This window comes from Astatotilapia calliptera, chromosome 13, assembly GCF_964374335.1.
Source record: "Astatotilapia calliptera chromosome 13, fAstCal68.1, whole genome shotgun sequence".
NCBI classification, from domain to species: domain Eukaryota; kingdom Metazoa; phylum Chordata; class Actinopteri; order Cichliformes; family Cichlidae; genus Astatotilapia; species Astatotilapia calliptera.
The window spans coordinates 20,263,560-20,288,749 of NC_137434.1; the positions used below are offsets into that span (position 1 = coordinate 20,263,560).

The 25,190-nt window shown below is 40.6% G+C and overlaps 1 protein-coding gene and 1 long non-coding RNA gene across 2 annotated transcripts in view; one reads left to right on the forward strand and one right to left on the reverse strand.

Moving 5' to 3' along the window:
- Positions 1-263: 263 nt before the first annotated feature.
- Positions 264-4,397, reverse strand: LOC113035306 (G-protein coupled receptor 26-like). The gene is made up of 3 exons (XM_026190792.2): positions 3,247-4,397; positions 2,599-2,712; positions 264-1,933 (listed from the first exon to the last, which is right to left on the reverse strand). The coding sequence occupies exons 1-3, from the start codon at positions 3,918-3,920 to the stop codon at positions 1,657-1,659; spliced, it is 1,065 nt and encodes a 354-aa protein (XP_026046577.2). The 5' UTR covers positions 3,921-4,397; the 3' UTR covers positions 264-1,656.
- A 2,530-nt stretch (positions 4,398-6,927) lies between these two features.
- The window catches only part of LOC145419706 (uncharacterized), a 51,340-nt gene continuing 33,077 nt past the window's right edge, over positions 6,928-25,190 (forward strand). The window contains exon 1 of the long non-coding RNA XR_013901031.1: positions 6,928-8,416. This is a non-coding gene — a long non-coding RNA (uncharacterized LOC145419706). The remainder of the gene's footprint in view (positions 8,417-25,190) is intronic.

Sequence of the window (25,190 nt, forward strand, 5' to 3'; positions counted from 1 at the left end):
GCCTTTAACTTTCAATCCTGATGCTTTTGTATAAAGTCTTTGTTCTGCTGCCACATCAACAGCAGCAGTAGTGGGAGGGACCCTTAAATGATTTTTCGGGTTAATTATTATTTCTCCATGACTTAATCATCGTGGGAGAATAAAGGTGTTGGAAGATTGGTGCTATAGTAAAGCATTGTTCAAGATCAGATTTGCTGAATTCTCTATGCATCATCTCAATAAAAATACAGATGATAAATGTTTAAGAAGACAGCTTGGCACAGTTTCAAATGTCAAAATGCACAGCATTTATTGTAATATCATCACAAACGTATTAGCAAAATTCAGACACAGTTTTGACAAAAATAAATAGATTTTTTTTTGCCTTTTAAAGGCTTCATATTGTCACAGTAAAGTAAAAACACAACATCCTGATTAGTCAGTGTTGTCTTACAACACAGATATCGCCACTCATATGACATGAGCTCAAATGTTAATTACACATTACTGAATAGCTGCTACCACATTCAATAACATTTCACCTTGTGCTGCCTTACGCAACCAAATAACGAGGTTGTATTACAAAATAAACGTTACTTACAAAACGGACTACTTAACAGGATTAAAATCACACACTTTACCATAACACAACCATTGAGAAAAGTGTTCCCTCTGTTGAGTTGTGATTCAATCAGAGACTTCATAGGCACTTTAGAAGTCAGGCCTCACAGTTATACTGTACAGTATTTTCAATAAAACTATCAGTGTGGTGCAACACAACTTTAAAATATCATCTGCTTTAAATGATTCCATGAACACATGAAGTATTTAATCCAGCTTTCTTCATCATGAGTGAGGTCAGAGGTTATGCTTGAATTTCAGTCAAGACATGCAGCCATTCGCTTTAGGTGGAACACAACACTTTGAGCATCTTTTTCCAAACAATATAACTTATAAATACATCGATTTGAGGTAATCAGATACTTCTGTTCCTTCGTTCTGCATTTTGGAGATGGGGCGCTGTTCACGTGCGCTGCAGTTTGTGCCTTTGAAACAGTCACTAGATTACCATGCCACAGCAGTCTAGGTATTTCACACAAATTTACCAGAATGCTACAAAGCTATATCACGAAAAACAGGTCCAAGACCTTTGCAGAAAAAGATGTACACTTGTATTAAATCCTCAATGCCATTAAAGTCTACAAACGTAGCTGGCCTACATCCCCCCCCCCTCCCCACAATAAACCTACTCTATTGAGAGTTAACAAATAATAATTGAAAAACACATCTACAGTAAGTAGCACTGTGTGACATGCTTCTTGTAATCACGAACATGGGTATCTGCTGTAAATAAAGAGATGTCACTGTCAATAACGGTCAATGCATTTTTGCATTCAGGAATACAGATGCGAAAAAAGCAGCACAATCTGAGCATTTAGCTATCTAAGTCAGAAACGGTGGCAAATTAATAAAGTATGGAGATGCGGAGTAACACATTGCTGGTTTTGGTCTTTTCATTGAATTTGTTCACAATAAAAAGTACAAAATATCTTGTCCCTTAACAAGTAATTACATGAGAAACGTTTGATATTATAATATCACTTTTTATGTTATCTCAAACTCAGAAGAAAATGTCAGCATCCAAGATCAACACTTCACCTGTCACTGTGTTGACGTTCACTGGCCGAGGGGTTTTTCGGTCGGTGGTTGGACATTGTTGGTTGCATTGGAGGAGTTGTCACTTCTCCTTGCATTGTTCTCTATCCTGAGTGAGGAGGAGTTGAACGTGCTCCTCTTGAGGACTTTGTTTGCCAGAAGGCTGCAGGTCTTCCTGTACTGGTGACGCAACAGTGAGTAGACAAATGGGTCGCTTGCTGCCTTGGTGTAGGCCAAGCATTTGGACAGCACACCCCAGTGAGAGTTTATGGGTCCTGGGATGAAAAGCTCTACAATTCTACCTCAAACAGAGAAAACATGGGAAGAAAAGTCACATACAATTGATGGACAAAGTGCAGCTTCTTACATGAGTGAAATGGAAGAAATCTACAACACTTAATGAATCTCCACCAGTGCCTCAGTACTGTGAAAATGTCATCACTTCATTTCACTTCACTGAAATGTCATCACTATGTTCGGGAATCTGAACAGATGGCTGTGGCTTTTGTGGATTCTCAAGTTCTTGCAAATGATGATTTCTTTTTAAATTCCTATTACATCAAAATAAAGGCTGGACAAACCAGCAAGAGCATTTTTTTTTGCACTTGTTATTAACAGCAAGTGCAAACAGTGAGTGCACGTTATACTGTAAAGAATTAAGTAAAGATGTAGTAGCTTAAATATTTAAAATATTATCGTACACATACAGTAGTTACCACCATCTGTATTGCTGTACTTGATAAGCTTTTGATCATTAGCTGTAGTCCAATATCTCCTTGATGCCAGTTGTTAAAAATGTATTTTTAATCTTTTGATTCAAAATGAAGAAAAATGTACGAAACCTTCACATCTTCTGGTGACAGTATGGTGGTAAATATCTCTCACAAACATGGATTCTGCTCCCACCCACCCACACACACATACACATCCACAAACCATGCAGCATTATACATCGCTCGTCACCTTGTAATGACATAAGGCGTGAAGCACACCATAAATGTGCCGATGAATGTACTGATTTTTTTGGTGGCCCTCTGCCTCCTCCGCTTCTGTTCATCCAAGCATTTCTGGCGTACACTGTCAAAGCACACAGGTAAGATTATCTCCCTTGTATGCATTACCAGAGACATGCAAACATAATTAAGCAGTCAAAAGAGAAGACATATGAGGCAGACTTGAAGAGAACAGTACACTGTGCACTGTTATCTAAGACAATTACATCAGAGATTCTCACACTACAGAGATAAAAAGAAAATATACAAAGAGAGAGCATTTCAATTCTGTTACTAGGAATCAAATGTGGTTATTTTATTCAATCAAATGTCCAACATTTGATTACAAATTTTGATAGACATTATCAATATGATGGACAGCTTTATAACAGCTAGTGAATCTGTAAAGATTCTGTTTGATTTAAATAAATGCACTAAATAAAGGTTTTCTTATATAATCACAATTTGCTGACAGAATGATTTAACCTCCAAAGTATCCAAATGATTGTTTGACACACTGGATAACATAAATAACAATGGGTGGAAATGTTTTATTAAAAGACACATGTATTAAAAGGACAGGTGGATTAGAGCGAATGCATCTCTAATGCTTGTTTACCTGGGGTGGATATCCACAAGCAGCACCAGTGTCTGCATAGTGATGACGTCGATGCGTTTACAGTGAAACCTCGCAACTTTGAGAACTTTGAGATACGTTACACACAGCACGATCAGCGTGAGAAGGAAAGTGAGAGAGTGCAAAACCACGGTGAAAATGATGAACTGCGTCCCGGCTCCCTTCGCTCTCACACTGCACAGCGTGCACGATGCGTAAAGGTGGTTGTAGCCGACCCAGGAACGGCAGGTAGCCACCGTGGAGAAGCAAAGTGAATGTATCCACGTGTATCCTAGAGCTATCACTGCATCCCGGTGCCGTATTCTTGAGTGGTAGCTCAGCGGGAAAACCACCGCCACCCATCTATCGATGCTAAGAGCTGCCATGGTCAACATGGAGTTTGTGGTGAGAAAAGTGTCGAGGAAACCCACAATTTGACAGAAACCGCTGCCCCCGGGGTGGCCCGTGGTGATGAGCCCGATCAGAGTTAGTGGCATGTTGGACACGCTCAGCAACAGGTTGCAAAACGTCAAATTGAGAATAAAAAGGCCGGGTACCTGTTTGCGGATCTCCGGATTGTACATAAAGCAGATCAGCACCACAACGTTGGACAGCAGCGACACGACAATAATCCCCAAAACCAGCACAGAGGCAACTATGTCCGCTGCGTCCATCATGCTTCCTCTCAGAAACCCAGACTTTTGAAAAGTGCATCCATAGTCCTGATGCGAGCTGTCATCGTGAGTTGTGGACACAACGTATATGAGTCCAACAGATGAACATGCTGCTTACCCTCACCGGTATACGAACGTCTTCATTACACGAAGCTACTCTTCCAGCAGCGTCGAAGATGGGGTTGTGGGAAATTCGCACAGAGACCGCTCACCTTGTTACTGTGGGGGAATTTAGAAGTCTTCTTTACTGGAATGGGGTCACAGTAGGAGGCTGGTTCTCTTGCGGCGCTGCGGTAGTTTTTTCAGTGGTCATGTCACTGGTCTCACACATCGGGGGTTCCTGCTGCGCAATTGCGCACTGACATGATGGACGGCTTTTTTTAAGGACAAAAAGTGCTTAAAGCAGTCGCTGTGTTTGAGCACTTACAGTCTATTGTCTTTTACTGCCAGCGTCTGAAGCACGCTGGTGCACTCGTTCAAAAATAGCTTTTTAGTGTAAAAATAGAAGTGCGACGCACGATTACGTGGCTGGTGGTAATGCTGATGTCATAAGCGTCACGTTGAAATCTGGAGTTTGGTAATGAAATGTTTTTGTGGGGTTTGGGGAAAAAATAGAAGCTTTAAAATATTTAAATAGCTAATTGAATGTTTTGCAAGTCAGTGTGACGAGATTAAATGGCAACACTATCATCACTTTATTAACATTTCACAGCAGATACACTTTTGCCCAGAGCTCAGAAATCGTTGCGAGAACTGAGTTACCGGAGCAGTAACAGCCCAGTGTTCAAAGCTTTACGTGGTGCTTTAATTGGACGCAGTGCAGCTGGATTACATCCAGGGTATTAGTCCATAGTGCAGCAGTACCACCGCCTCTGGCACAAAACAGAACCGCGTGCATCCCCCAGCCCTGCAAAGGAAGGCACACTGTTAGAGATACTGTGTTTTCAATAGATCAGCAGTGTGTGTGTGTGTGTGTGTGTAGTGTGTGGTTAAAGATCTTGAATTAGAAGACATTTCGGTTCCTTCCTGTCTTCTTTACAAGATTGTTCAAGGTATATTTAAGCTTTACAATTAGAAATGCGTTTAGATTATATCTGAAGTTCAGCATTTAAAATGGTGATTTGGAAGTAAGGGAATAGTGAATTTATGATGTACTGTATACATCATTTGCCATCTTTGTGAATTAAAAAATAGTCTTGTTTGAGTTCAGAAAAGCACATAGGTATTAAAATATAGAAAAGATGACCCACATAAATGCTTTCTTGTTTATCAATGGTTGTAAATAATGGCAACATTTTTACATAAAGGTAGATCAAATTGATTTCAGTGAAGATTTAGAGGTTTCAAAAAAATACAAAGGAAATGTGAAAAAGTGCACAGTAGAGTTCCGCTTAGTACCTATACAGTGGGGCAAAAAAGTATTTAGTCAGCCACCGATTGTGCAAGTTCCCCCACCTAAAATGATGACAGAGGTCAGTAATTTGCACCAGAGGTACACTTCAACTGTGAGAGACAGAATGTGGAAAAAAAATCCATGAATCCACATGGTAGGATTTGTAAAGAATTTATTCGTAAATCAGGGTGGAAAATAAGTATTTGGTCAATAACAAAAATACAACTCAATACTTTGTAACATAACCTTTGTTGGCAATAACAGAGGTCAAACGTTTACTATAGGTCTTTACCAGGTTTGCACACACAGTAGCTGGTATTTTGGCCCATTCCTCCATGCAGATCTTCTCGAGAGCAGTGATGTTTTGGGGCTGTCGCCGAGCAACACGGACTTTCAACTCCCGCCACAGATTTTGTATGGGGTTGAGGTCTGGAGACTGGCTAGGCCACTCCAGGACTTTCAAATGCTTCTTACGGAGCCACTCCTTTGTTGCCCGGGCGGTGTGTTTTGGATCATTGTCATGTTGGAAGACCCAGCCTCGTTTCATCTTCAAAGTTCTCACTGATGGAAGGAGGTTTTGGCTCAAAATCTCACGATACATGGCCCCATTCATTCTGTCCTTAACACGGATCAGTCGTCCTGTCCCCTTGGCAGAAAAACAGCCCCATAGCATGATGTTTCCACCCCCATGCTTCACAGTAGGTATGGTGTTCTTGGGATGCAACTCAGTATTCTTCTCCCTCCAAACACGACGAGTTGAGTTTATACCAAAAAGTTCTACTTTGGTTTCATCTGACCACATGACATTCTCCCAATCCTCTGCTGTATCATCCATGTGCTCTCTGGCAAACTTCAGACGGGCCTGGACATGCACTGGCTTCAGCAGCGGAACACGTCTGGCACTGCGGGATTTGATTCCCTGCCGTTGTAGTGTGTTACTGATGGTGACCTTTGTTACTTTGGTCCCGGCTCTCTGCAGGTCATTCACCAGGTCCCCCCGTGTGGTTCTGGGATCTTTGCTCACCGTTCTCATGATCATTTTGACCCCACGGGATGAGATCTTGCGTGGAGCCCCAGATCGAGGGAGATTATCAGTGGTCTTGTATGTCTTCCATTTTCTGATGATTGCTTCCACAGTTGATTTTTTCACACCAAGCTGCTTGCCTATTGTAGATTCACTCTTCCCAGTCTGGTGCAGGTCTACAATACTTTTCCTGGTGTCCTTCGAAAGCTCTTTGGTCTTGGCCATGGCGGAGTTTGGAGTCTGACTGTTTGAGGCTGTGGACAGGTGTCTTTTATACAGATGATGAGTTCAAACAGGTGCCATTCATACAGGTAACGAGTGGGGGACAGAAAAGCTTCTTACAGAAGACGTTACAGGTCTGTGAGAGCCAGAGATTTTCCTTGTTTGAGGTGACCAAATACTTATTTTCCACCCTAATTTACGAATAAATTCTTTACAAATCCTACCATGTGAATTCATGGATTTTTTTTTCACATTCTGTCTCTCACAGTTGAAGTGTACCTCTGGTGCAAATTACTGACCTCTGTCATCATTTTAAGTGGGGGAACTTGCACAATCGGTGGCTGACTAAATACTTTTTTGCCCCACTGTATTATGCTGATAACAGTGCACTATAGGTCTGTACAGATATCCTTCACTACCCATACATTTGAAATATTATTTTACTTTATCGCTGTCCCTCACTATCACTAATATATGTGTGATAGTTCTTTTCTATCTATCCAAAGTAGTTCAAATGCAACATGATGCCTACTTTTGAATGCAGAAAGTTCAGCTTCAGACATACAACAAAGAATTAAATATTCATGCAGTGTCCTCTTTTCATTTCAGTTAACAGCCAAATGAAAAAAAGAGAAAAGATAATGACATGTTTAGGCTACAGCAGTCTTTGCAGTGAAGCACAAAGTTAATGGCTCTACAGATTTACCCTATTATGTGAAAATGTTCACACTGAATAATATGGTACAAGGCTGACAACTGTGCAGAGCACTGAAAGGGAAAATATGGTGTATTCTTTACAAATCACTAAGTGTAACTAGATCAGACTAATGAAAGTGGTGAATAATGAGTTGCAGTGATTATATGTTGTATGTGTTTTGATACATGCTAAATCTTATGTCAAGGGTGAATCAGGGAGGTCAGACAACGAGAACATTAACATCTTTGTCATGCTGCAGTTACTGTGTTGTATTAAATTGCTGTTACAATCTGAAAAAAAACAAACCCAATCTCACACTACAAACCTGTAGACTGTTCATGTGACAAATGTAATTTGTGACCATCGCATCAATATTAGTCATATAGCAGTTTCTATTTTCACATATCCTTTAAATACACAGTATAGAGTCATTAACCACTGTCGCCATCCACCACACATGTGAGCTCTTTGAACATTTCAATTAACCTGTTCAGTGAGACCGGCACAGTAAAGGTGCAAATTAAAATTACTAATTTCCACAAAAATCATTTAACTCAGATTAGCTTCAGGGCCAAAATTAAAAGCTTGGATTTGATGTATGGTGTTTAATTGAAAAAGATTTCCCCACTGTCCAGCTACAAGGTGAGAAGCCAGTCTATTTGCTAGAACAGTGGTCACATGTGCAGCTGTCTAGCCATCTTATAAATTAAAGGTAATGACAAATATCTAGCAGGGCACTGATTTTTTAATTAATACCACAGAGAGAGAAATTTTTAACTTTTTCATACAGGAGCAGATGGTAAGTCCACAAAGAACATCAATTCTCCCTGGTGCTCCCAAAGCCAAGATAAAGTCCAACTTCATTTTCTTACACAGACTGAGTTAATGAGGTGAGAGGTTACAGCTCCAAATGGCCACACAAAGAATCACCCAATGGTCTCTGCAGACACTAGAAGTCAGAAGTAATTTCTAAAACCTTTGATTTAGTTCAATTTTCTTCATTTGTGTTCAGACTGACCAAAAAAACACAAAGGATTAAATCCATGCTTTCATTTTGTTTCTGTTTGAAAATACCTTTCTCTGGCGCCATCCAATGGTAGGAATAGAAAAAGACACCACGACCAGACAGCGTGAACACAAGATGAGCGTGCTTCAAGCAACAGGTAGATGGCTGTGTGTGTTAAATCATTTTAAATCTGCTGTAATACACAAACAAACATTAAAGCAGCACAACTGAAACAAAAGTCGCTCTTGTGTTGACAAAGTGCTTCACAATGTTTGGCTCTTCCTTGCTGGCGTGTTCAGCCGCATTAATGCAGGTGTCTTCATTCATGCTAAGGTCGCATTTGACCTGATAATAATAATGCCCCTGGTTTCGGAAGGCTTGGTTAATCATTGAGTAATATGCTAACGCACACCAGAAGTTTTCTCGTGTTTGCTGCCGATATCTGTCTCTAAGGTCTTTTCAAATGAGTCGTTTAAGTGTCTGTTGCTGTTTAGATGCAGTTTGTGATTGGTTAATGGCTTTGCTATGTTTTCAGGCGATGTGGTGCCTGTTCAGTTGTTGTGTGCGCATTCAAACTGTGTGATTGTTGCTATCCACAGTGGTCAATTCTCAATTGTTATCTTCTTTTAAATATTGGCTTTTGCATCCTGCTTGATCGCTAGATTTATATAATATTACTGTTTTTAGAGATTAATATAAGGATGAGGCCTGGTTGCAAATACCGTGTTTGGTTCTGAATGTGTCGCTCTCATGAACTTACATTAGTATTTTGGACATGTATGCCTTCTCACCCAGTATTATTGAGTTCCATCTCGGATGAGAGGGGCTTGCTGGCATTCAAATCACAGTCTGGAGTTCATCCACATAGGTTGGATGCATCACAGTGTAGAATATTAATTTTGAATTTGAATAAGGTCAGTATCCAGCGACAGCAAGCTTAATGCCACATGGGACACCGTGATTTAAGCCTGTTCTCATCAATTTACGTTCTCTGCAGGCGGCCTTGTTTGTTTTCGTGTAGTTATATGAATCGACTAATTAAAACTGACTGTGCCATTGGTTTGTCTGCTTAGCTGGACATCTCCTGTGTCCATCTGCACAGTTACTGCTTCGTCACACCGAACATGCTACTGGCTAAAGGAAAAAAAAACTTGATGACCTTTAAAGGAGAATCATAACATTTCCCATCTCTGTATATTTTTAGGTCAGTTACTCAGTACACCTGTGCTCCCTCTCAGTGTGCTGCCTTCTTCAGATGTTGGATTGCTTTCATGTTGAATTTACACTTCATGCAAAGCTCTGGTTTTAATATTGGCTAAACCTCAAATGGCTGGTTGTTTCTTGGCTGTACAGAAATTGTTGCAGCCATTCCAGGCTCCGTTAATCATACCCATCGCCCATCTGCTTTGATGTCCTTTCTCTGGTAATGAGTGTAACATCGCTGTACACAGCCGCGACAGTAAGCAGCTTCCACTAGCCTTTTTAAATGGAGTGCTGGGTAAGTTTTAATGAGATGTCACGATGGTACATGTCAGGACCTTCATAATCTGGACATATGAGGCTTTGCTTTATCCTTCTGGTCTCTCCTAGCACCTACAACTGTGTGTGTGTGTGTGTGTGTGTGTGTGTGTGTGTGTGTGTGTGTGTGTGTGTGTTTGCTCCTAACCTAACCTTCAGTTCTTATGGCAATTAAAAATTGCCAGAAAAAAATGCCTGACTGCAGCCCGAACTGGCTCTTTTGTATTTTCAGGCTGTCTTTTGTTCTTCTTCTCTGTTTGGAGCCATATCACATTTTTTAAGCACAGTTTCATTTCCACATAAATTGCCAAACTGCTAGACAATGTCATGGTTCATCCTTTTGACAGAGAAGTGCACAATTACATTTCTGCATTTTAATATCTATAGGTGATGTCTTAAGTTCAATACTATAAGTTCAATATTCTGACTTGATAATTCACATAGCAATAGAAGTAAAGTGTTAAAGTGGGGATATGTTTTTCTCTTTTTTTAGCTGCAGAAAGCTGCAACAGAAAACATATAAAAATGAATATAACCTTGAGAATGTTTCAGTTCAGGATGCTCAGACAGTTAATGTAAACTCATTTTCTTTGTTTGCCTCTCTGACCATAAAAGCTATTTTTGTTTAATAGCTGAACAATGTGGTTCCTGAAACATATTAAACTCAATTATTTTAAATAATGATGTGGAGGATTGGAAATGTCGGCGTTCACATTAACAGTAAAGTGGGGTTTGTTTAAAACAAAAGCCACCTCTGTTTTCTGAGACGACTGAGGTGCTTTAACATCTGTTTGCTCGGGATGTTTTATGAGGTTGTGGTTGCCAGCGCCATCCTCTATGTAGTGATGTGCTACGGCAGCAGACTGAGCGCAGCGGATTACAACAGACTCAATAAACGGATTCACAAGGTCAGTAATGCTGTGGGTGTGGAGCCTGGCTTTCTGACAGAGGTTTCAGAAAAGAGGATGGTGTCGAAGTTATGGTCAGAATTGGACAATCCTTCACATCCTCTCCATTTTGTGCTGAACAACAACAGGAGCATGTTCAGCAAAAACTTCTTCCACCGCAATATGTCGGAGGAAAACATTTTTCAGTTTTCAACCTAAATTTTCATTTGGATTGATTGTTTGTCATTGCGATGTCACTATATCTACTTCTATGGGTAGAGCGAGAGAAGTGTCCATGATAGGAGTGCACACCTTTTCATTTACCATTAAGGCTGCTCTACTGGTCCTTTCATATCGTAAGCACCACAGTATGATAAATGACTGTGGATACATTTGTTTGCTTTCATTAGATGCTCATCTTTGTTTCATTGGGACGGCATCAGACAAAAGTGTTGGATTTGTTCCATTGTCATCTCTGCGCCCATTCCAGATCATCCACAGTACACAATTGCTTCTCTTTAGCTCTACAAGATTTCCGACAATGCTTTGACAGAAATTGAGTGCTGTCTCTGTTTCTTCTCTTTTGTTTTCCTTTTTTGCTCATTTCCTATTTTCAGGGAATCATGTTTAATTTTTTCTGTCCTTATGCTTTGCTTTCTTTCCATACATTTTCCTTTTATAACCTTTCTTTTTTTGTATTTCCTGTTTAACTAATCAATATCTTTTGTCCCACCTATGATGGATTTCACTTTTAAACAAGATGTAAAATCCTTTCCATTGTGTCAACTCGTATATCTCTTGTTGAGACCACAGTTCCCTTCAATCAGCCAGGTCCTGTTTAATAAGGACTGCAAACTGCTCTGTTTTTAGCTGCAGACTGTTTGGATATTTAGATTTGTGCAGGTATTTGTCTTAGAAATGCAGGCTTTTTAGTGTTGTTTTTCATCAACATCAAATGATTTCATAATTTCATCCTCTACTTGATCTGGAAAAAATGTAGCATTAATGACATAAATCTGAATTTTCAACCAAAATAAACAAAAATACATTTGTGTCATATCAGCTGAATGAACGTCCTCCAGGTGTGTTGATTTCATATTTGTTTTGTCAGAGGCTGTACTTCACCTTTGTTTAAACCTACAGCATTGTATGTGGAGGATGCGTCCCCTTGTGGTAAAAGAGGAAAGTAGGATTGTTGCCATCTCCTCCATGTGATAAAAAGCTACTGTTGTCATACAGCAGTAGCATCACGCCCAACCTGATGTGGGTGGATGGATGTGCTGATCTGTCAGTCACCTGCTCCTCCCTGACAGTTAAGATTGCTGTAGTTACAAAAGCAACACTTGCACAGGCTCAAGCTTATGTTGCTGGAATATTTGCTAGGAATTCATTGTAACATTAACACTGGACATCTTTTCACCTAAAGCATGGTAGAGATTCTGTTAATCTGCTTTCTGGTGCAGTGCTTCCCTCTACTGATTAAGAAATGGTAAGAAGGGAATGACTGTTATTCAAATACAAGAGTAACCGTGTGACAATATTCTTGCTACAAATAAAATTTACATTGTCAATTCTGAATAATTCATTAAAACTTTTTTAAAATTATATTAATGTGACTATTGGTACATTTTCTTAATAGTTTTAGTTATTAAATTACATTGCATACAATTATGAGAAGATTACTCAGTTTTACCTTTTTATATTAATGGGGGCAGATACAGGAAGGGAGAGGGGGAATCGTTTCCCTGGAGCACCTTTGAGTCTTCTGGTGATGTCCTTTTTTGTCCAGAGGAGGGCGCTCTCGGCTCTGTTGACGCTCTAAAGGCTGAACCTGGTGGAGGTGAGCTAATGCAGTGGGTGCTGTCTGAGCTGTCAACACTCATTAGTGCTGTCTCATTAAAGTAATGTCAGTGGCACTCCATTAGCAGTAAAATGAACAGCTGCCCTGCCTTGAGGCCAAGTCAACAAGTGAACTTTGTGAGTCCGTGCAGCCTGCAGGTCAACCTCCTTTTAAGTAGGAGGAGAGAACAAACTGTTATTTGTTTTGGTTTTTAAATGAGTCTGCAAAGCTGTTTTTAGGTCAAATTGTAGAATATGGTTTCAGAATAGGATCAGGGATAGCTCAAAATTTAGGTAGTCACTGATATTTGAAATTTTGCAGGATGTATGCAGATTTTGGAGATGCATTTGCAGTCATGGCTTGTTTAACACAGAAACATTGTAGGTGTCTGTTTTTCTGCAGACAGGTCAATAACAAAACATGATGATATAAAATTTAGAGATCTCAGTAAGACATGGGGAATCTGGCCATAGGATCAAGACTGAGAGACACGGGAAATTGTACCTTTGCTGTTGTGGCCCTAAAAGCTCTCCAGTAAGCTTTCCTCTGCATATTAGACTCACGTCTCCACTGCCCTTTTTAAAAAAAGGTATTCCACTTTTAAGATACATCTTTATTTATACAGTTTTAACACTGTGTGAATATAGCTTTTGTTTTTGTTGCTGTTTAATTCGTATTGCTCTCGTCGCTTAATATCCTTTTTTTTAAATTGGTGTTTTTAATACTCTGTTTTTCTGCTTTGTACAGCCTTGTTTGGTTTTGAACACACCGTCTTCATCATTTTGAATTGATAAAATAAACAATTGAATGGGGAAATGGGGTCCAGAGATTAATTATCTCTTGAGTATTTTGTTAATTTTATGATTTAATAATTGTGTCGATCATAGAAGACCACAGGCAACTGACTCAGAACTTTTTATACATCAATGTGTTTAAAAATTTCATGTTGTGACACCAGAGGGTGAAGTTACCCCTTCACTTTGATGTAATGACTGTGTAAACATTAGATTTTGGGGCATTAATATACTATTTATTCATGAGACATCAATATATGTGTGATTTGTTTTCTGTCAGTTGTCAGTTAAAAATGTTTATTAAAATGATGATACTTGTCTCATTACTGTTGTAGCCCATTCATGGAGTTGCAGCAGCTCAGAGATTTTGCCATGTTTTTATGTCTTCCTAGTAATGACAGTAGGTTTGTAATTCAAGTTTCAATGTTCTTCGTTTTACTTAGCCCACATTTTTTTTTTAAACACATTTTTACACATTTAATGTTTAATGTCCTCTACCACAGTGGAGACTATATCCATAATAGTGAAACAGAGAACAGTGGAGAGCATTTTTTGGGGGTGGGTGCATTTTTACCCTTTCTAATTGATAGGAGAGTAGAGCATAAACAGAAAGGGAGAGAGTGAGGGGGGTATGACCCACGGTAGTTAAAGCCAGGCCCCTGCAGCCTTTCAGTATATATATATATATATATATATATATATATATATATATATACAGCGACAAGGGGCAGTACCCTCCATGGAGGAGGCTAGAGGGCAAGATCAAAGTAGCACGGAGGGAGGTTAGCCAACTAACGGAGTTGCAGAAAGGTGCGACAAATAAGGTGCCTAAGAAATACAGCAAGCTGTCCATACCTGAGGCCTTGGAAACTGCCAAGCAAAGACTCACAGCCTTGGCCAGCCGCTTGAGGAGGTACACCAGAGAGGTAGAAGGCAGGAGAATAAACCAGCTGTTCTCCACAGAACCAGCAAAGGTGTACTCTCAGTGGCAAGGGAACAATAAGAGAACAGCACCACCAAGGCTGGAGACGGAGCAATACTGGAAGAGCATATGGGAGAAGGATGCAACCCATAACGGCAATGCTCAGTGGCTAGTGGATCTGAGGGCAGACCACAGCGACCTCCCTGAACAGGGTCCAGTAACCATCACAGTGGCAGATATCCAAGAAAGGGTCTCCAGTATGAAGAGTTGGACAGCACCAGGGCCCGACATGGTTCACGCCTACTGGCTGAAGAAGCTGACTGCACTCCACGAGCGTCTGGCAGCACAAATGAACCAGCTGCTAGTTAACGAGAGACACCCGGCTTGGCTAACTGAAGGCCGGACGGTCCTGATCCCCAAGGACCCCAAGAAGGGACCGGTCCCCTCCAACTACCGACCAATAACCTGCCTCAGTACTACATGGAAGCTCCTGTCAGGCATCATATCGGCTAAGATGAACAGGCACATGGATCAATACATGAGCGGGACACAGAAAGGAATTGGCAAGAATACCAGAGGCGCAAAACACCAGCTACTGGTAGACAGAACAATCAGCCGAGACTGCAAGACCAGACTGACCAACCTGTGCACTGCCTGGATTGATTACAAGAAGGCCTATGACTCAATGCCCCACAGCTGGATACTGGAATGCCTAGAATTGTACAAGATCAATGGGACCCTAAGAGCCTTCATCAGGAACTCAATGGGGATGTGGCGTACAACACTAGAAGCCAACTCCAAGCCCATAGCACAAGTCACCATCAAGTGCGGGATCTACCAAGGAGATGCTCTGTCCCCACTGCTGTTCTGCATAGGCCTGAACCCCCTCAGTGAGATCATTAACAAGACTGGCTACGGATACCGACTACAGAACGGAGCAGTTGTCAGCCACCTCCTGTACATGGATGACATCAAGCTGTATGCCAAGAGTGAACGAGACATCGATTCACTGATCCACACTACCAGGCTATACAGCAATGACATTGGAATGTCGTTCGGACTGGAGAAGTGTAGTCGGATGGTATCAAAGAGAGGGAAGGTAGTCAGAACTGAGGGGATTGAACTACCAGAAGGCAACATTGCAGACATAGAGGACAGTTACAAGTACTTGGGGATCCCACAGGCGAATGGGAACCATGAAGAGGCCGCTAGAAAAGCTGCAACCACCAAGTACCTGCAGAGGGTCAGGCAAGTCCTGAGGAGTCAGCTGAATGGTAAGAACAAGATCCGGGCCATCAACACGTACGCCCTGCCCGTGATCAGGTACCCTGCTGGGGTAATAGGCTGGCCAAAGGAGGAGATAGAAGCCACTGACATAAAGACAAGAAAGCTCCTTACCATGCATGGAGGGTTTCACCCCAAACCCAGCACCCTGAGGCTGTACGCTAAGCGGAAGGAAGGGGGCCGGGGACTGGTGAGTGTAAGCACCACAGTCCAGGATGAGACAACGAACATCCAAGAATACATTGGGAAGATGGCCCCAACTGACCGAGTGCTCAGTGAATACCTCAGGCAGCAGAAACCCAAGAAAGAGGAGGGAGACGAGGAACCATCATGGAAGGACAGGCCCCTGCACGGTATGTACCACCGGCAGATAGAGGAGGTGGCTGATATCCAGAAATCCTACCAGTGGCTGGACAAAGCTGGACTGAAAGACAGCACAGAGGCACTAATCATGGCAGCACAAGAACAAGCTCTGAGCACAAGATCCATAGAGGCTGGGGTCTATCACACCAGGCAAGACCCCAGGTGCAGGCTGTGTAAAGATGCCCCAGAGACAATCCAGCACATAACAGCAGGGTGCAAGATGCTAGCAGGCAAGGCATACATGGAATGCCATAACCAAGTGGCCGGCATAGTGTACAGGAACATCTGTGCCTGGAAGTCCCGAGGTCAAAATGGGAGATGCCCCCAAGGGTGGTGGAGAATGACCGAGCTAAGATCCTGTGGGACTTCCAGATACAGACGGACAAAATGGTGGTGGCTAACCAACCGGACATAGTGGTGGTAGACAAACAGAAGAAGACGGCCGTAGTGATCAATGTAGCGGTTCCGAATGACAGCAATATCAGGAAGAAGGAACACGAGAAGCTGGAGAAATACCAAGGGCTCAGAGAAGAGCTCGAGAGGATGTGGAGGGTGAAGGTAACGGTGGTCCCCGTGGTAATCGGAGCACTAGGTGCGGTGACTCCCAAGCTAGGCGAGTGGCTCCAGCAGATCCCGGGAACAACATCGGAGATCTCTGTCCAGAAGAGCGCAGTCCTGGGAACAGCTAAGATACTGCGCAGGACCCTCAAGCTCCCAGGCCTCTGGTAGAGGACCCGAGCTTGAAGGATAAACCGCCCGCAGGGGCGTGCTGGGTGTTGTTTATATATATATATATATATATATATATGTTTATATATATATATATATATATATATATATATATATATATATATATATATATATATATAAATAAATAAAAAACCAGGATCAGATGAACATTTTTAAGTTATTTTACATCATATTTGAAAAGTGTGTGTGTGTATATATATATATATATATATATATATATATATATATATATATATATATATATATATATATTACACATATTTTTAAAATATGATGTAAAATAACTTAAAAATGTTCATCTGATCCTAATTTCCCGACTTTGAAACTTGGCAATGTGTGTGCTTTTAACGATCTGCTAGCAAATTACAGCAAAGACATTTGATCTTTTGAAATGCCTTAATAAAGGCCAGCCACACTTTAGCTCTTTTAACACAATCCCCTTCCTCTCCATTGGCTCCTTGTTACCCAACACATGCTACACCTCAAACAGCCACTCGGATAGACCAAGATCTGAATGGTATTTGGGGTCAAAACCACGATTTCCCCCATTTGCCTTCCTCCATTAATGGCCTATTTAGCGTACTGCCTATGGCAGTAAAGAGATAGCTGGGCTTTTATACCTTCTGACTGGATATATTAGCAGGTAATGTCCTTAAAGAGGATTAGCGGATGGAGAGAGAGGAAAAGAGAAAGGGAGGGAGAGTGGCTGAAAGTGCCGTAGGGATGGCATGGCAGTAAATAGGCAGGTGATAGCAGGGAGGACAGGAGAGCTTATGCTGCCTTGTGCAGCCTCTGGCTATAGATGGGGGGATTAGCTGCCATTCTGGATTCTCTGGTATCTTTAAGCATGTTAAATCAGACCTGCTTAATTTTTTATTTCTTTGCATACAAAGAGTATCTGTTGGAAAATAAATCTTCCTTTTCCACATATGCATTGAAGAATATGTTTTTTTTATCATCTTGTTAAACCTCATTGTATAGCACTTTGGGGAAATGCAAGGTATTAGTCGCCATGGTCAGTAAGTGGTTAATTCTGCATTTGTGGTTATCTGTTCTTTCCAATCCAGTGGAGTCAGTAAAGAATGTGCCCTAGATCAAAGGTCAAGAGTCCCAGTAAACCAAACAAATCACCCATTTACTGTGTTCAACCTCATTTCTACTTAAATGCATTCTTAAACAGGCAGAGCGACGTTTAATGGCGACGTTAAGGAGGTGAATTATGAAGTTGACAAATGTGCGAGTGAGGGAGCAATTAAAAGTATTCATACTGTCCATCGAATGTAGCAGAACATATTTGTTTATGCGACTGGGCTTGAAAGGAGACACTGATTCTAAAATGGTAGTGCTCCTTGATGCATATCCTTTATTCTATTTCTATTTCTGTGTGGCTGGTGATATTTTCAGAATAATGACGATATCTGGCCATTTTGCAGCTTGTTACACGTCAATGTTCAATTTCAGTGTCCTTCGTGTATAACAAGGATAGATGGGAGTCATAGATGTGTTTGTGTGTGTGTGTGTGTGTGTGTGTGTCTGATTTTCGTATGGAAGACAAGTTTTCTGTTCTTTCACACTTCAAGGTTTTTATGCATCAAGTGGTTGAAACTGTTGCTAACCTTATCCTGGCATTTTTCTTTTCTTATTTAAAGGAAGATTGAGGAGAAATGACAGTGAAATGACAGTGTTTGTCGTCTTTTTTGCCACACTGACATAAATGAGGGAGTAAAATGTAATGTTCTGGATTATATTATATGCAATATGACCTGATTTAAAAACAAAAAAACAAAACAAACTTAAGCTGGAGAGTTTTCTAACTCTTTTACCAACAATTTTTGAGAATGTAGAGGTTTGGTAAAAGAATCCTTTATAAAGTGTTGTTGTATTGAACTGCACAGGTGTATCTGTTAAGGTGCTCTATGGCTGTATATCGAGAATATTATGTAAAAGTACACCAATTTTCAAGAAACCATTTCAAGTTGCTCCTTAGGACCTTACATGTGGGATGTGGGTGGGGCTGGGCGATTGCTAAATGAGCAAGTCTACTCACCTTGACTTGGCCCAGCTAAGCTGTATTTGGGGTATTTGATCATGCATAGATGAGTTAAATTGGGTCACTGCAGAATCTGCTTTAGTCAAAGTCCGTTGGAAAGGAGTCAAGTGGAGGGCAAGCACCTGGGCTAGCTGACCTTTATCTGGGAGAGAGGATATGGAGAGGGATCAGAAGGCAGAGCCTGCAGAGATCTGGTTTGTCAGATCGTGCATTTCAAAATTACAGGGATGAGTAAGTGAAGTATTTAGCTTGGCATGAAATCCTGTCATCAAAACTCTCCATCCAGTTTCTGATTTACTTTACTTACAGTATTACTTAATTTATCTTCCTTGTACATGGTGTCACAGAGTACTTTGTCATGTCAACTCAAGTTTCCAAATCTTCAGAAAGTGTGAGATTGCACCCTCTCCAGGGGAGGTATGCGCAAAATATATTCTGTGCCAACACATCCCTGTGACCATCTCTGCTCTCAGTAGCACCAGGATATGAAAGAAGCATTGTGAGCTGCTTCACGCTCCATGCCCAATTGACTTCTTTCCCCGTTAATTAAATGGACTGTTTACCTAATCTTTCATAGCATTTCAAAACCATTAAACCAAGAGGATTATCCTAGTATTTCTGACAGTGTATCTTTTCCTCAGCGCTTTGATAAAGCTCTCGTTTCCTGTCTCTCTCACTGCCTGTTCCCATTTTTTTTCTTTACTTTCCTTTTGATTCCTGTCATATTTTTACTTTATTTTGATCTTACAGCTTTCCTTTCTCTCCCAAGTTTACTTACTGCTCTGTGTACCTTCTCCAACCTGCCGATGGACATGTCTATCCTTTCTCTGAATATCCTTTCACCAATTAAAGCAGATTAAGCAAATGGAAAGGGAGTCAATCTGAAATTGGGTTTAATGCTGCACTTAACTGTATTCTTGACTGCTTCCTTAGTGTACACTTGTGTCTTTGAGCAGGAAGTTGGTGTTGGTTAGAGGGGCTACATTTCGGAGAGTATATCTTATGTTAGAGAGGAAATTGTGAATTGAATTGCACTTAAAACCCTCTTTGTAAAACTAGACGAAGCACACAGCAAACTCACATGCCAGAACAGTTGGCCAGGAACTACAGATTGGTTTAAAGGTTGTAGCCAAGCTGCATTGAAGCTTATTATAGCCCAAAGCTGTGGGAGCATGCAGTTACTTTTCTCACTCAATGTACAACTCAGATATCTTCTAATAAGGTCAAAAACAAGAAACTTGACTTAGAGAAATCTGAAATTTGAAACATTAATGTGCAAAAGTCTCGAGCTACCCCTCATTTCTTTATATTTTGAGAGGAATTTTCTTGTCATTTTTTTCTTGAGCAATAGTTTTCCAGGATTTTAAGGTTTTCCTTTTGACATTGGCTGCTTTTCATTCCTTTTCAGTCCAATCCTTGCACCTGACCATATTGATTAAATAGTAATCATAGAACAGCTTTGGAATGACCTTCAGCTGTTTCTGAAGACGACTTAAAGAAATTACAAGAGGACCTACTTAAGAGAGATCAGGTGATGATGAAGACTAATGTTGAATTTAAAACTTGTTTGAATCTTACAAATTTTGTTTTTGCTTTTCTATTTATGCTTGCACATGTTTCAATGAATCACTGCATCCATTTAACATTTTCCTAGAAAAATAAATAAAGTTGGGTCAAGAGTTTTTCACAGTAGTATTTATCCAGATATCAAGGTGCTGACAATTCTAAGTTTTATTGCAGCTAAATAATATCCTCAATTTTATCTGTATTTGGCAATATTATGTTTAGAGCAAGATGAAGTTGTGTTTTCTTTATAGGCAAAAGGTAATCATGTGGACTGGATGAGTATGCAATGTGTCTGGCGTTTGTGTGGGAGATCTGGACAGACATTGATGATTTTATTAACCGTAATATTCATTTTTTTGTATGTGTGGGGATTGTATAAAGATGCAATTTTATTGTTCTGGATGTAAGAAAAAAACAAACTGAGTAAATGCAGTTTGGATTTATTTTACGTTAGTGTGAAATATGAAATTTAAATTTAAAATGAAAGAATTATGTTCCTTTTAAATTATTTTTTGCATAAAGTTTGTTTCAGCTTCCAGCTGGAGTTCGTTGTTGCTTTGGAATGAACAAAGGCATGTGTTTTCTTTGTCTTAGCCCAGTCTAATCCTTAAATGATCCTTATTTATTACTGCTGATAACTATAAAGACTTTTGAAGTGTGCGTTATGGTTTTCGGTATGCTTGCACACACCCATGACTGAGTTAGTCACGTTGATTGAGTGGTTGCTGATGATTCTGAGGGGTTAATCTGCATTTAGTCGGGCCATCCGGATGCCTTAGAGGCCGTCTTATTAAAGGAAATGAGACGTTGTGAGTTTTTTTTTTTTTTCAGCAGACAGTTACTGAGCTCTGCGTGCATTCCTTCATGTCTTCTGCATACTGGACAGGAACAACGCTGTCCATAGTGGGTCCTGACAGAACAAGGCAAGACAAAAAGGCCCTTGTGCTAGTACACATGTTAGAGAGGGCATGCCGGTGTGTCAATCCAAAGCAATTATGAAAGTTTATCTCTAAACAGAACGTGACCACCGTAGACGGCTGAAGTTCTGAACTATTTGGATCAAGATAGCTGAAGAATCTAGAACCGTAATGCTTTAAAAGATTGACCCAACCCCCCCAGATACAGTGGTGAGGTTGGGGGGGAAAAATGGGGACCTGTTGAAATGGACTAATAACGTCTTATACAGGTCATTTTTTGGCTTGCCAAGGAGTTGACTGTACGTTTAGATGAAAGGGTTTAATTGGAAATGATAACCTGATGACAGAGGGCATCTGTCAGCCCACAAGCCCTGGCTGTCTGTCTGCCAGTACTGCAACAATATCCACAGGGAGATTGGCAGATAGAAGCTGCTGTCAACGCCCTTAACTCAGGGTTGTTCCAGCACTAAACCTGCACTTGTGTCTGCTTCAGCAAGGGTACCTTTTACTGTTGCTGGCTCTGTCTCACAGCTAACCCTGAGCGGATGGAAACAAACACATTTTCTAATTTACATGCTAAGGATAAAGACATAAGTGAGATGAGCATCAAAGAAAGCAGACCACAAATGCTTTCAGGCCATCGGAGTAGTTCAACAAGATCCGGGACATCAAAGTCACTTAAATATTTTTCATTCTTGGGGCCACAAAATGTAGGATGATATGACAGACACACAAAAGGCCCACAGTTTCCTCTTGGCCCCCGCAGTAGTGTTGACATGAGTAGAAATTAAGTTATCACCCTTTTTTAAAGTCCAGACGGCTGTCAGACAAGACCCAATGGCACGGTGGTTGATTCGATGGTTCCAGCAGCATGGCTACTTTACAGGGAGAGCTCTGTGTCACATATCCATTTCCAAGAATACTGCACAGAGCATACCACACGTGTCTCAGGAAGGATTTGAATGTACTTCCTGCTTGGGGCATGCATTTCCATTTTTAGATGGTTTATCAGTTGCTAATACTGCATATGTGGTCATACTGTGCTTTTGTGTATTGTATTTACATTTCAATCATATTGTGTGCAGCAGATATTTCACATATCACAGTGGAGCAGCCTGTTTTTTGTTGTTTTGTTTCACTTCCTGGTCCTCTATGCAGCGTTTGACCTCATGCCTGACCTCAACCCTCAAACCACTACTATTTAGCTAAGCATGTCACAACAGTCTTTATCCTTCTCAGACTGCAGGCGGGAAGATTAGACTAACTGACAGGTGAGTTAGTTAAAAAAAAAAATGGTGATTCAGTTTGGCACATGTTAATGAACTTTTTCTGACCGGGCGCACAGTTCTGTTGAGATCTGTTTGTGGAGCTCTTGAACATTGAACAATTCTTGAGCTGTTTCTGAATATACATACATCCAAAGCTGTTGAATTTTAGTCTTTAACCTGACAGCTCCCAAGTATAAAGTCTTTTGTTCTTTTGAATAAAAAGGTAATATTCTGGTGCATTCGCTGCTCTTTTGACAATCTGTGTGCATCCAGTATCCACCTGGCTTCTTTGCCTAAAACATGCAAATGTAAATGTGACTATTTTTATGTGTTATAAAATGTCTGAAGCTGTTTATTTCCTGCTTTGTGCTATATACACACATAGCAGACGGGTCTGGCCCGGATCCGGTGTCAAGCCGGCACTGCTGGCTGACTTCTGGCATGGTAAGTGGTATGTCCTCCGGATATGGGCCAGGCCTGGCGTAGATGGCACTGTTTATATAACCTCGCCCGATTATGGTTTGGTTTATGTGGCCCAGGCTCATAGAAAACAGGTCTTCCCTAGATCCGGCATCAAGCAGGCACTTCTGACTGACTGGTGTCATGGCAGAGTGTATGTCAACCAGATGTGGGCCAGGTCTTGGCAATGATGGCACTATTTATGTTCCTATTTTCCTATTAGAAGACCCAAATGCCATGTTGCAATACTACACTGCTATGGTAGCCAATGTTTCAGATGCAACGGAGGACAATTGGAGCAGCTTTAGAGCTCATTGCTGTGTAACTGTGATCGATGATGACCCTGAAGAAGTCCACAAGCCAAAAATAAATGCTAAAGTTTTCTGTATAATTCAAGTGTTGCTGGAGCTCCAGCCTGTTCTGGCAGTATTTGTCAAAATACTTCTAACTCAGTGGAAACTGGATTTCTAGGTTTATCTGGAATGTCAGCACGTTTCTGCCCTTCAGTAACACAGACACTTTTTTTAGTTAGTTAGCAGGAATGATCTACCAGATCAAAAACTCTTTTTTGTATTCTGTAAATAAATGCTTAAAGAAGTGTGCTTGCTCAAATGGAGCCACCTTTGATGTTCTGCTTCCTGTATGTGTTGGTTTGAAAAAGACCATATTCTTTATCCTTGCCCCTGATCAAGGGTCTGTGTCACCCTAACGCATCCCCACTGAAACAAACATCAAGTGGTTCCTACATTAAAAATGGAGGCACACACCATCAAAGAGCCACCATTTAATTACAACACACAGGAAATTATCCCTAGAATAGGCCCAGTGCTGATAAGAAGTCCAGGGCTTCTGGATGACAGCTCTAGAAACCTGAGAGAACTTATCACCAAAGTGGAGGTGGGGGCCCACGACTTGGTGCCTGACAATCTGATTGGACTGTCATCTCCAGGTCATAATTAATATATTTATAAAATAATAACTGAAAAGAAAATCTTAGCATCATTGGCGCTATTGTAACAGAAGCTTGCCCTGGCCCCATAGGTGAACAGTGGCCAAATTCATGTGGCGGCTGGTTTCCCTTGTGGCTAATAAGGCTGCTGTCAGTATAATGGAGCAGAGGGGGGCAAAGTGACCTACCTCTCTTGGAAGCCTTGACAGATAAATTGCCTCCCCATGCATAGAATGAAACAGAATTTAGAGAAAGAAAAGAAATATGTTACTGTCTGCTGACAACTATAACCACAGGCTTTGCATATGAATACTTGTTATTGTGGAGAAAGTTGTATAAAAAACTGTGCCAGACATCACAACACAAAATTGTTTGATTTTCTTTTTTTGTGATGTGTCTAACATTAGTATGAGAAACTGTTAAAATATGTCAAGCTGACATAAGAAGTTATTGTTAGCATATTATGATCCTGCAGGTAAATGCATTGGTTGGGCTCTAGTTAACACATATTGGGATATATTATGTATCCAAATGGGTGCCAGTCTTAATTTGTCTAGCAGAGACTGTTGCAACTTCATTTATATTTTTCTTAGTACTCTTTTCACTGTCGGCAGCAGATTTAGTATATGATGCATCACAGCTAATTGAATGCTGGTGAAAAGTCAAGTGGCTTATTCATAGAAAGTTGATCATCAGCCTTTCAAATACATCACAGTAAGCTTAAAATGAGTTTAGTTGCTGCAAAATAAAATAAGAGATTTTTTTTTTTTTTTTGTAAAAGTGATTTTTGCAAACCTATTATGGTGAAACTTGATGTTCTCTTTACCGCTGATCTAAATAAAACATACTTTGATACATACTTTCCTTTGGCAAACCAGTCATTGTTTTCATTAGATATCCAAGTTGCTGGTATTAGATTAGATTCTCTGAATTGCCTGAAGTAATAAAAACTGTTTTTGGAAAGAATGATGGTTTTATACTTATATGGTCATTTTTCATTTTTTCAAGAATCAATCCTAGAGAATTGGTCAGATTTTGGTGAACTGGCACACAAGGATCACTTAATGGTTTAGCCAAATCATTCTCAAGGTCAAGGTCACATTTCTTGTTTTCCAGCACATTTTTGCAAGTATCCCTATTACTCCTGGAGTATTGGTCAGATTTTCCTTGACTTCTGAATGGATTTTAACTTGCATTGTTTGACTGTACTGCACCAACTAATGCTTTCTCTCTGTACTTCAAACATTCTAATAATCTAGCACTGGAGTTTCTCAAAATGTGGACAGATGCAGTAATTTGCATTGGTATTTGCATTGCTAAACAACACCACAGTAATGGACAGACCCTTCTTAAATCTGCGGTAA

Excerpts from the sequence above, each read along its gene's own strand:
- LOC113035306 (XM_026190792.2), bottom strand. The coding sequence starts at position 3,920 with ATGATGGACGCAGCGGACATAGTTGCCTCTGTGCTGGTTTTGGGGATT. Across the intron at positions 2,713-3,246 it reads CTTGTGGATATCCACCCCAG|TGTACGCCAGAAATGCTTGG; the intron begins GTAAACAAGCAT and ends GTGCTTTGACAG. Across the intron at positions 1,934-2,598 it reads ACGCCTTATGTCATTACAAG|AATTGTAGAGCTTTTCATCC; the intron begins GTGACGAGCGAT and ends TGTTTGAGGTAG.